This window comes from Salmo salar, chromosome ssa20 (assembly GCF_905237065.1).
Source record: "Salmo salar chromosome ssa20, Ssal_v3.1, whole genome shotgun sequence".
Lineage (NCBI taxonomy): Eukaryota > Metazoa > Chordata > Actinopteri > Salmoniformes > Salmonidae > Salmo > Salmo salar.
The window spans coordinates 80,327,572-80,340,639 of NC_059461.1; the positions used below are offsets into that span (position 1 = coordinate 80,327,572).

At 44.9% G+C, this 13,068-nt stretch overlaps 1 protein-coding gene across 4 annotated transcripts in view; it reads right to left on the reverse strand.

The window, feature by feature from the left end:
- LOC106581393 (glutamate receptor 4) overlaps nucleotides 1-11,377 on the reverse strand; it is a 116,741-nt gene extending 105,364 nt beyond the window's left edge. For 2 of the 4 annotated variants that reach the window (XM_045703995.1, XM_045703996.1), the window contains exons 1-2: nucleotides 11,023-11,377; nucleotides 7,297-7,455 (exon numbers count right to left, since the gene is read on the reverse strand). In XM_045703995.1, the coding sequence (XP_045559951.1) occupies nucleotides 7,297-7,455; nucleotides 11,023-11,110 (247 nt within the window). In that variant the 5' untranslated portion in view covers nucleotides 11,111-11,377. The remainder of the gene's footprint in view (nucleotides 1-7,296; nucleotides 7,456-11,022) is intronic. The other 2 variants (XM_014163428.2, XM_014163429.2) reach the window with 1 other exon arrangement.
- Between the last annotated feature and the right edge of the window lie 1,691 nt (nucleotides 11,378-13,068).

Sequence of the window (13,068 nt, forward strand, 5' to 3'; positions counted from 1 at the left end):
ACTAGAGAGAGACCCTGTTACTGTGACTGGAGAGAGACCCTGTTACTGTGACTAGAGAGAGACCCTGTTACTGTGACTGGAGAGAGACCCTGTTACTGTGACTGGAGAGAGACCCTGTTACTGTGACTAGAGAGAGACCCTGTTACTGTGACTGGAGAGAGACCCTGTTACTGTGACTGGAGAGAGACCCTGTTACTGTGACTAGAGAGAGACCCTGTTACTGTGACTGGAGAGAGACCCTGTTACTGTGACTGGTGAGAGACCCTGTTACTGTGACTGGAGAGAGACCCTGTTACTGTTACTGGAGAGAGACCCTGTTACTGTGACTGGAGAGAGACACTGTGACTGGAGAGAGACCCTGTTACTGTGACTGGAGAGAGACCCTGTTACTGTGACTAGAGAGAGACCCTGTTACTGTGACTGGAGAGAGACCCTGTTACTGTGACTGGAGAGAGACCCTGTTACTGTGACTGGAGAGAGACCCTGTTACTGTGACTAGAGAGAGACACTGTAACTGGAGAGAGACCCTGTTAAAGTTACTGGAGAGAGACCCTGTTACTGTGACTAGAGAGAGACCCTGTTACTGTGACTAGAGAGAGACCCTGTTACTGTGACTGGAGAGAGACCCTGTTACTGTGACTGGAGAGAGACTCTGTTACTGTGACTAGAGAGAGACCCTGTTACTGTGACTGGAGAGAGACCCTGTTACTGTGACTAGAGAGAGACCCTGTTACTGTGACTGGAGAGAGACCCTGTTACTGTGACTGGAGAGAGACCCTGTTACTGTGACTAGAGAGAGACCCTGTTACTGTGACTGGAGAGAGACCCTGTTACTGTGACTGGAGAGAGACCCTGTTACTGTGACTGGAGAGAGACCCTGTTACTGTGACTAGAGAGAGACACTGTGACTGGAGAGAGACCCTGTTACTGTTACTGGAGAGAGACCCTGTTCCTGTTACTGGAGAGAGACCCTGTTACTGTGACTGGAGAGAGACCCTGTCTGGAGAGAGAGACCATGTTACTGTAACTGGAGAGAGACCCTGTCTGGAGAGAGAGACCCTGTTACTGTGACTGGAGAGAGACCCTGTTACTGTGACTGGAGAGAGACCCTGTGACTGTGACTGGAGAGAGACCCTGTTACTGTGACTAGAGAGAGACCCTGTTACTGTGACTAGAGAGAGACCCTGTTACTGTGACTGGAGAGAGACCCTGTTACTGTGACTGGAGAGAGACCCTGTTACTGTGACTGGAGAGAGACCCTGTTACAGTGACTGGAGAGAGACCCTGTTACTGTGACTGGAGAGAGACCCTGTTACTGTTACTGGAGAGAGACCCTGTTACTGTGACTAGAGAGAGACCCTGTTACTGTGACTGGAGAGAGACCCTGTTACTGTTACTGGAGAGAGACCCTGTTACTGTGACTGGAGAGAGACCCTGTTACTGTGACTGGAGAGAGACCCTGTTACTGTGACTGGAGAGAGACCCTGTTACTGTGACTGGAGAGAGACCCTGTTACTGTGACTGGAGAGAGACCCTGTCTGGAGAGAGAGACCCTGTTACTGTGACTAGAGAGAGACCCTGTTACTGTGACTGGAGAGAGACCCTGTTACTGTGACTGGAGAGAGACCCTGTTACTGTGACTGGAGAGAGACCCTGTTACTGTGACTGGAGAGAGACCCTGTTACTGTGACTGGAGAGAGACCCTGTTACTGTGACTAGAGAGAGACCCTGTTACTGTGACTGGAGAGAGACACTGTTACTGTGACTGGAGAGGGACCCTGTTACTGTGACTAGAGAGAGACCATGTTACTGTGACTGGAGAGAGACACTGTGACTGGAGAGAGACACTGTGACTGGAGAAAGACCCTGTTACTGTCACTGGAGAGAGACCCTGTTACTGTGACTGGAGAGAGACCCTGTCATCTTTTCTGCCATCGACCAATGTCTCCTCCCTATCTAAAGTGGACTGGCAGTAAATCTTGTTAACTTAAACTCTAGACATCTTACGCCTAACATCTCCCACAGACAGAGAGAAAGAGAGAGATAGAGCAAGAGATAGAGATAAAGAGAGAGAGAGAGAGGGATGGTAATGGAAGAAGACAGTGGATCTCCAGCAGAGTCCTTTCTCCAGCTCTAACAATCACAGACAATAAGACACTAATCCACCGCTGCTGCGCTACACACACGCTCACTCACTTGATACACACACACAAGTTCATCAGCGCGGAACATTAAGACTAAGAACAGGCCCAGAGCCCAGGTTACTACTGACACACTTCATCTGCAGCAGGACAACTGTTTTAACCTCCCACACACACACACACCACAGCCCAGCCAATGCCCAGCCCAGGACAGCACACACACACACCACAGTCAAGCCAATGCCCAGCCCAGGACAGCACACACACCACAGCCAAGCCAATGCCCAGCCGAGGACAGCACACACACCACAGCCAAGCCAATGCCCAGCCCAGGACAGCACACACACCACAGTCAAGCCAATGCCCAGCCCAGGACAGCACACACACCACAGTCAAGCCAATGCCCAGCCCAGGACAGCACACACACCACAGTCAAGCCAATGCCCAGCCCAGGACAGCACACACACCACAGTCAAGCCAATGCCCAGCCCAGGACAGCACACACACCACAGTCAAGCCAATGCCCAGCCCAGGACAGCACACACACCACAGTCAAGCCAATGCCCAGCCCAGGACAGCACACAGTATGATAGCCGGTCTGTAATATTGTTGTCACAATACCAGAATCTTTACATCAATACCAATACCAGGTTTAGTATCACGCTACTCAAAACCACCACGATAGAAAAACCATATCAAACTAGACTGATCTTTTGACTGCAATTTCATTGCATTTGACATGTCTGATGTCAATATTTCAGAGACAGCCACGTTTCTTCTTTTTAACCAAGTTTTTAAACAGTTTTTACCAATCTAACTACAAAACAACATAACATAATTTATTTGAATTATAAATCTCTATTGATAAACTGGGTAAATCAAGATGTAGCCTAGGTCCATTCACAGTACAAGTGAATGCATATCCAATAGGAGTGTGTGAATGCATTGAGTTGTAGTTTTTGGCTGATTTCATGGGACTACAGCTGACAAATCTGTTTCCTTTCCATTTGGGACATTTGCATAGAAGAAGCAATCTCATATTTTATAAGACCTCTAAGACCTAATGACGTCATTCACACACACAGGGAGAGAGACAGGAAAGACGTGACTGACTCAATGCTAGATAGAATGTAGAGCACCAAGCCTTATTATATTTGCCAAACAGCTTTAAACCGATATATATGTTTTTAGTTTTTTTTAAGAATCTCATTCTATTTCTACTGATATCAACTTCTGGAGATCACAGTGTGGAAATGATTTATGGCTCTCTCATGGTTCTGATCGCTCCGTTGCAGTCATCACTCTAAAGAATCATTTCAGTGGAAGTATTTTGCACTCAGATTGTGACCTTTCTGGTCACTTTCCTTGTCCTGTTATCAACTGCAACAACATCCTCACTATTACTACCAACATTTATGGGTTCAATTCCAAACTTGAAAATGATCACTTACTTGAATCTTTGGAAACGCATGTTTTCCATTGGCTAACCAAGTTCCCTAATGCTTTACTTGTAGTGGATTTTAAAATTGCTCTGAATAATTGTATTGATAGATGGCCTCTGGGACAGAGAACTTCTTGAATACAGGTTTGAGGCAGTTTATAGAAAGGTTTGATATTACAGATATTTGGAGAGTAAAGTTTCCTTTTTTGGAGAGTACATTTTGGGGATTTCCCTACTTTGAATAATCTTTTTTATGATAAATTGCGCTAAAAAGAATCCAACTTCAACTTGGAATTTTATCCCGCATTATACCTTCTTCCGTTTTGGTCGCTTTGATTTGATATTGCTTTGTAACTATAACATTGATAAGATTCTTACCAAATGACTTGCTTTTCATAGACAAGTGTTCGTAGCATGGTCATTAATATATATAGGTATTTCATTTGGAACAAATAGGATATTTTACATAGGAACAATTATTTGTTTTTTAAGAACGGGTTTGATAATCACATCCTTCTGGTGAGTAAACGTTTTAATGCATAAGGGTGGTTACTCAAGGAATTTTGATCTCTTTACAATATCCCCGTTACACCAAGAGAGTTGGCCATAGTATTTGATGCTTTTCCATCTGGAACTCTCATGCTGTTTAGAGGTGTAACCAGACCACACCTTCTTGAGATGCCCTTGTTTAGTCCAGTTGATTCTTCAGTAATAAAAATGTGTTTCTTCTTGCTCCTTCAGAACAACAATAGGTCTATACCTTCTTTGTTTTAAAAGGATGTTGTATCTATTCCTTATGTCACAACTTACTGGGATACACTTGTCAATAATATCTGTTGGAAAAAGGTTTGGTTATTACCACAACAAATACCTGCTTGTTAACAAGGTCAAAGGTCTCTTTCAGAGTTATCCAGAAGTATTAACCTGTGAATCATTACCTGAAGAAACTCAAAAAATACATTCATATTAATTGTACTTTTTTTGTATTGAGCATACAGAAACAGTTTAGCATTTATTTTGACATTGTCTACTTGTAAAGAGATTATGGCAAGATATTTTTAGATTTATAATTGATAATATTCTGGATGATTTTTGTTTATTATGGGAGAATGTGCTGCTGAGTTTCTTTAAACTGTAATAAGAATAAAGAAAAACAATGTAACCTCTGAAATGTAATTGTGCTAATGCTAAATGTAATATAAATAAATGTAAATTCACTAATAAATAACCACTCTTCCTTGTTTTCTATAAGCAGTTCAAGCAGTACATTAAGATCATTCTACATTCTTCAAATAAGAAAGCTATAAAAACAGTCTTTAATCTGTCATTTGTTTTATCCCTTTTAGCATATAGCATATACAGTGTATTCGCAAAGTATTCAGACCCCTTGACTTTTTCCACATTTTGTTACTTTACAGCCTTACATGTTGTTCTTGTTTGTTTGTTTGTTTGTTTGTTTGTTTGTTTGTTTGTTTGTATACTTCCTGTATGTATACTGGTGTTTTGTGCTATAAAATAAAAATAATAAACCTGACTGAGACGAGGGAGGCAAATGAATGAATAAGGTTTTTGGTAATGTCTGTATGGTTTTTGGTGACAGTCAGCTTTGAAATTAGCATATTTTGCAATATGGTTTGGTGAGCAATTTGTTTGGAACAAAAAAGGACTAGGGTAGTAAATTGGTGTTAGCTTCAGATGTAAGCTAGCAAGGAAAGTTAGCCAACAAAGCTGGAAGCTACCGGTACCTTCTTGCATTGTAAAGTGTTGTAGCCTGTAATGGATATTGTTCTGCGTACAGTAATTAACAGTTGCAACATTGCAGATACGGTGTACTCGTGCTATAAGGGGACATCGGCTGCACTGATGGACAGACTTCATCCTGTCTCAATCAGTAGATGTTGCAAGACACATTTGAAAGATGTACCGAAGGTAACAAAAATTTGAGTACCGAAACGTTTTTCATTATCTAATATTGAAAAAGTACCGAAGTTTCGGTTTACTGTGCAACACTAGTCTGTAACTATCCAACTTTCACACAGTCTAAGAGAGAGAGAGAGTGAGAGTGAGAGAGAGAGTGAGAGTGAGAGTGAGAGTGAGAGTGAGAGTGAGAGTGAGAGTGAGAGTGAGAGAGAGAGTGAGAGAGAGTGAGAGAGAGTGAGAGAGAGTGAGAGAGAGTGAGAGAGACAGACAGACAGACAGACAGACAGACAGACAGACAGACAGACAGACAGACAGACAGACAGACAGACAGACAGACAGACAGACAGACAGACAGACAGACAGACAGACAGACAGACAGACAGACAGACAGACAGACAGACAGAGAAAGACAGACAGACAGAGAGACACATAGAGACACAGACAAATGAAGAGACAGACAGACAGACAGAGAGACACATAGAGACACAGACAAATGAAGAGACAGACAGACGAAGAGACAGACAGACGAAGAGACAGACAGACGAAGAGACAGTCAGACGAAGAGACAGTCAGACGAAGAGACAGACAGACGAAGAGACAGACAGACGAAGAGACAGACAGATGGAAGGACGAACGGATGGAAGGACGGACGGATGGACGAAGAGACAGACAGACGGAAGGACGGACGGATGGACGAAGAGACAGACGAAGAGTGAGAGACTGTACGCAGAACAAGACAGACAGACAGACAGACCATAGTGAACTGTGGCGGCGTGGTGGTCTAAGTTGTGCCAAGTGCTGGACAATATTTAGGTTTTTGTTTTGTAAGCGCAGAGGAAGGCATATATCCACGTTCTCAGGACCTTTTCAAACGTCTAAAATTGAAGTCTATTTCTAGTGATCAGGCTGACCCAGTCACAGCCTTCTACAGTCAGAGGGAAGGCACCAACAGTTCTTCATATAGAAATTACAAAGCTGCCCTCAGCAGCAGCAGTAGCAACTAGCAAGAGAGGGTAGTTGAGGATGACTTTGACAAATTTGGTCTCGATAAGTCAACAGCTGCATCCTTATTCAAAACACACACAAACACACTTCATTTCCTTCTCCCATTGCTTTTTTAGATAATCTATTCCAAGCCAGTAAATTCTATTGTCTTTCATTTCCCCTGTTACTCTTGCTTCAATTTGCCAAATTAACCACAGAGCTTTAGTCCTTGGACCAAATTCAACATGATGGAAATTAGCCTGGCTCAACTGTAGAAAACATTTTATTGGGCCTCAATATGACACACAAATCTGGGGATGATTTAAAGAAGGTTTAGATAGAGATTATCTCATAAGAAAGACAAGGAAGTCCACATGGAACAATAGGACTGAATAGTTCTATTCAGTTCCATTTACCAAGAGGAGATCCATGGAGACTCCATTATGTTCCCAGTGCAGATGTACTTCCTGAGTGATCTGGACGTTGATGACATCCCATAGACCTCCCTCATTTCATTGTAGACACAAATCAGTCATGTTCTCAAGCTAAGCAGACACAGCAACCCCTTGCCCATCCTCCTATAGTGAATGACAGCCTCATATAGACCTCTAACTCTTGATTGATAGCTGACACTATGTGTGTGGTACAAGGTTTGAGTGCACATGCACATGCACACGCACACACACACACACACACACACACACACACACACACACACACACACACACACACACACACACACACACACACACACACACACACACACACACACACACACACACACACAAACTCTTATCTGGTTGTACTCACAGGCATTTGTGACGGCGAAGCTGTTTGCTGTCTCAATGTTGTCGACATGGGGTACAAGGTTGAATGGAGCCTCCGTGGCATTGGGGCTGGTGTTGTGCAGGAAGATAGCCAGTCGAAATGCTGTGTACTCCTGATCTGTGTTCCTGATAAATAGACCACCTATAGATGAGGAGAAAGACAGTTGGTTTTGAACTGTGCTTCATTGGCACAGGGTTTCCCAAACTCGGTCCTGGGGCCCCCGCTGGGTGCACATTTTGTTTTTTGACATAGCACTACACAGCTGATTCAAATAGCCAACTCATCAAGATTTCTAGTGCTAGGGCAAAAACCAAAATGTGCACCCGTGGGGGATTCTGAAAAATAGGGGGAAAGGGAGAAATGGCTGAGACGGGGGGGATTCTTAAATCTGTAGAGGATAGATGGGGAGAGAGAGAGACATAGGGAGAGAGTAGGACAGAGGAGAGAGAGGGGGAGCGAGAAAGTTAGAGTGTAAGACAGAGAGAGATGACATCAAAAAGACCAGAATATGACTGAGGGTAAGGAGAGGAAGGATAAGGTGACAGATGAAGAGAGGAAGAGTGGCGTGAGGGTGAGAGATAGAGGAGAAGAAGGCTAAAGTGACAAGAGGAGAGAAGAAGAGTGGAGTGAGGGTGAGAGATAGAGGAAGGGTAAAGTGACAGATGGAGAGAGGAAGAGTGGCGGGGACGGTGAGTGTTAGAGGGAGAGGAAGGGTAAAGTGAAATGACAGATGGAGAGAGGAAGAGTGGCGGGGACGGTGAGTGTTAGAGGGAGAGGAAGGGTAAAGTGAAATGACAGATGGAGAGAGGAAGAGTGGCGGGGACGGTGAGTGTTAGAGGGAGAGGAAGGGTAAAGTGAAATGACAGATAGAGAGAGGAAGAGTGGGGGGTACGGTGAGTGTTAGAGGAAGGGTAAGATAACAGATGAAGAGCCTTGACAGATGAAGAGCCTCTCGATTGGCGCAGCGGTCTAAGGCACTGCATCGCATTGCTAGAGGTGTCACTACAGATCCGGGTTCGATCCAGGGCTGTGTTGCAGCCGGCCTTGACCGGGAGACCCATGAGGCAGTACACAATTGGTCCAGCATCGTCCGGGCTAAGGGAGGGTTTTGCTGGCTGGGATGTCCTTGTCCCATCGCATTCTAGCGACTCCCTGTGGCGGCCGGGCGCATGCACGCTGACTTCGGTCGCCAGGTGTACGGTATTTCTTCCTACACATTGGTGCGGCTGGCTTCCGGGTTAAGTGAGCAGTGTGTCAAGAAGCAATGTGGCTTTTCGGGGTCATGTTTCAGAGGATGCATGGCTCTCGACTTTCTTCTCTCCCGAGTCCGTACGGGAGTTGCAGCGATGGGACAAGACTGTAGCTGCTATTTGGATATCACGAAATTGGGGAGAAAAAGGGGTAAAACATTTTTATAATAATATAAAAAGAGGGAGAGGAAGGGTAAAAATGACAGATGAAGAGAGGGAAAGTGGTGAGGAGGGTGAAAGCGAGAGGAAGGGTTAAGTGACAGATGAAGAGAGGTGTGGAAGGTGAGAGAGGGAGAGGAAGGCTAAGATGAGAGATGGAGCGAGGGAGAGGAAGGGTAAAGTGACAGATGAAGAGAGGGAAAGTGTTGGGGAGGGTGAGAGAGGGAGAGGAAGGGTAAAGTGACATATGTCGGGGAGGGTGAGAGAGGGGAAATGATGACAGGGGAGGAGGGAGGAATGGAGAAGGCAGCGCAAGGCAGCAGAGCAACCACCTCCAAATGTCATTCACAAACATCACAATCATCACCTCAAATGGCATGTGATTCACAAACATCACAATCATCACCTCAAATGGCATGTGATTCACAAACATCACAATCATCACCTCAAATGGCATGTGATTCACTAACATCACAATCATCACCTCAAATGGCATGTGATTCACAAACATCCCAAACATCACCTCAAATGGCATGTGATTCACTAACATCCCAAACATCACCTCAAATGGCATGTGATTCACAAACATCCCAAACATCACCTAAAATGACATGTCATTCACAAACATCCCAAACATCACCTCAAATGACATGTCATTCACAAACATCCCAAACATCACCCACTGTAGCTCAGTTGGTAGAGCATGGCGCTTGCAACGTCAGGGTTGTGGGTTTGATTCCCAAGCTGGGCCAGTATATACAAAAATGTAATAAAATGTATGCACTCTACTGTAAGTCGCTCTGGATAAGAGCGTCTGCTAAATGACTAAAATGTAAATGTAAATGGCATGTGATTCACAAACATACAACAGTTGTGCAATAGAAGCATTAACTATGGTAACTACAGTAACTCAAATCAAAGTTTATTTGTCACGTGCGCTGAACACAACATGCGTAGACCTTACAGTGAAATGCTTACTTACAGTCTCTAACCAATAGTGCAATAAAAAAAAGTATTAGGTGAACAATAGGTAAGTAAAGAAATAAAACAACAGTAAAAAGACAGGCTATATACAGTATCGAGGCTATAAACGTAGCGAGGCTACATACAGAAACCGGTTAGTCAGGTTGATTGAGGTAGTATGTACATGTAGATAAGGTTAAAGTGACTATGCATATATGATGAACAGAGAGTATCAGTAGCGTAAAAGAGGGGTTGGCGGGTGGTGGGTGGCGGGACACAACGCAGATAGCCCGGTTAGCCACTGTGCGGGAGCACTGGTTGGTCAGCCCAATTGAGGTACATTAACTACAGTACAGAAGTCTATTTCTAAGGCATTGTAACATTGCATGATATTTTTATATTCTCCAAGGAATTGGTTTTCCTCTGCCTTAAGTTCCACTTCTGTGTATTGAAGCGATATGCAAATACATTCTCAAGTTAACAGGGGGATAGGGTTTGAGGTGTGTGTGTGTGTGTGTGTGTGTTTTCGTGTATCCAGCAGACCATATTCGCGTATTAACTTTATCGTCAGCTCAGTGAAAGGAACGAGAAAGAGTCAGAGACCAGAATGTCATTACAGTGCCTCTCCTCCTGCACCTCACACGGAGTGATGCAGAGCATACATTAACACACACCTCCAGAACAGAGCACTGTGTGTGTGTGTCTGTGTGCGTGTCTGTGTGTGTGCATGTGTGTGTGTAGGACTGTTATAGGATGGGGTATACAACTGACTCAGGGCAGTGGATCATGTTTAATAGAAACTTTGATCCGGGACTAGTCCCGGCTGAACGGGTCGGGCTCGGATCGGATAGCCAGGGTCATCCTGCAATGTATGACACGGGAAGATGATGCAGTAGCGATCTGACTCAGAACAGCACGGTTAGGAACAAAGCGCCCTAAAACATTTATGAGCGCAGGATGCCCGTTTGAAAATTACAAATAACGCGAAAGAGGGGAAGAGCTAGACAGAGACAAAACGGAAGAGAGCGAGAGAGAGAGAGAGAGAGAGAGAGAGAGAGAGAGAGAGAGAGAGAGAGAGAGAGAGAGAGAGAGAGAACCATTTAACCTCCGGTTCCGACAGCAGGAAAACAATTACCACAATTATGAATAATCACCTGAGTCACATCAGCCAAACAGACAGCGTTTTCCCTCTGTAGGCTACTTAGGTTATTAGAAATAATGGCAATGTAAATCCTCTTTAATAAATAAACATGATTGGGGATGAAAACAATTTAAGACTCCTTAAAACCCCGGCTATAACAAGTGTCTATTTTTAAAAGGTCTTTAGCCTACTCACCTATTTGAACACTGCTGGGGAAAGCCCCAGTCGCTAGCCCCCAAAGGGCGGAAAACACCCCGAGAAAGTGCAGGTAAATAATCCTCATTTTCCGTCCTTTAAAAACTGTGGAGAGACATGGAGGAGGAGGAAACAAGGCGAGAGAGAAGGTCGGAAAATTGAAAAATAAGCCCGAGTTTTAGCAATCCATAGTGGTCTTGTTCCCCCGCAGTGTCCGCTGCCGCTGGAGAGAGCTCTGTCCAGCTCGGTAAACACTAAACCGAGCACATGCAAGAGAGCGCGAGAAGGAAAAGACAGAGAGAACAACTCGCCAGTGGTGAGGAGCGTCTACAGCCTGCATGGAAGGATTGGACATGCGCGCCCTCACTCTCACTCTCTCTCACACACACACACACACACACACACACACACACACACACACACACACACACACACACACACACACACACACCTCCCTCAATCTATCTTTTCCAACCCTGTCTTCTTAACTAGCCATTGCGGTAAATCAAACAGCTCCTTTGATAAGGATTTGTCTGGTTTAGAGAGCTGAAAAGGGATCATCCGTCGCGGCGTTTTCATTAACGGCGCTGCTGCGGGGCTGTGGCAATTGTGAAGGCGATTCAGGTGCTTTTATAGGCTCGTGTCCCTTCACCGGTGACAGAGGCAATTATTTTTAAACACTATTTTTGTGTTTCTATAGTCTGATAAGTACGCCTAACCACGTAGACTACCGCATAGGCTACCCCCCTACGTGAGTTGTGTACGGAATTTGATTCCACCTCAAAGCGCACGCTGTCTCTCCTTCTCTCTCTCTCCCACTGTAAATGCGTGTTATTTGCACGCACCAATGGGCTCCAACCCTAACCCCCGCCCTGCGCTGTTTTTTCCCGACACAGACCCATCCATCTCCTCACACCCATTAGAGTGCACGGCTAAACAAGTCCCCTGTCTCGCAGAGCCGCGAAAGTAGATGAAGGAGCGGGAGTCCGCAGTCTCTGAATGAGCGGGAGTTGAGAGAGAGAGAGTTAATCGAATAAAACGCGTGTTTTCTTTTCTGGGATCAACTGTCTCGCTCCTCATTCATAATCGTCTGCGCCGCCGGTAAACCGACAGACTGACATACGGGTTGGGATCACGGCGAGAAACGGCTATTTGTCACGGAGTAAAACGGAAAGAATCTGTCTCCGGTCCCTCAATGACCATAGCCTCCTATCGGTGTGGGCGCTAGCCTTCATTCAACCCAGAGCGTAGCTAAAGGAATCCCTGAGTGAATAGTCTAATAATTGTTCAACTTCACACACAGCATTAGCTTGCCGCTGTCCATGGTGCTGAAACCACACTGAGAACCAGTGAAGACTGTAAACTATCTAGGCAACTGGATACTTACTCTTTTTGTTTTAAACGTTTTGAAGTATACAACTTTAGCACGGCATTCAGCTCCTTCAGTGTATGTTTGTACCAGAGGTCTACACAAATGTGTGAGCCAAGAGTGTTGGCCACAGTGGGTAAAAAGAGCAGTGGCTTTCTATTCCAACCAATCACATCAGAACGTATTTGGCTACACCCGAACACTTGTCATTAAGCCTGTGAAGCTGATAGGCTAATGTATTTTTTCTAGGCTTACATTTGCAATGCATAGAATATTAATCTATGCCTGGTGTGCAATCGGTAACTTTGTATAGCTATAGCCTACCATATTTGGTGGGTATGAATACATGGAAAAGGCTTTCTGCTCAGTATAGACTCAGTGATTGGTTGAAATCAATGAACCATTGTTCTCCCTCTGCACCCCTCTCAGCATGAGAGAGAGGACTCTCCTCCACTGTCACCCTGGATGGCTGAGTCACGTACACATGCCCACACACACATCCACACACACACCCCTAGGGGGACAGGTAGCCTAGCGCTTAAAGTAACCGATAGGTAGCTGGTTTGAATCCCTGAGCCGACAAGATCAAAATCTGTCAATGTTCCCTAGAGCAAGGGACTTAACCCTAATTGTACCAGGGTCGCCGTTGATAATGGCAGACCCTGGCTGTGACCTCA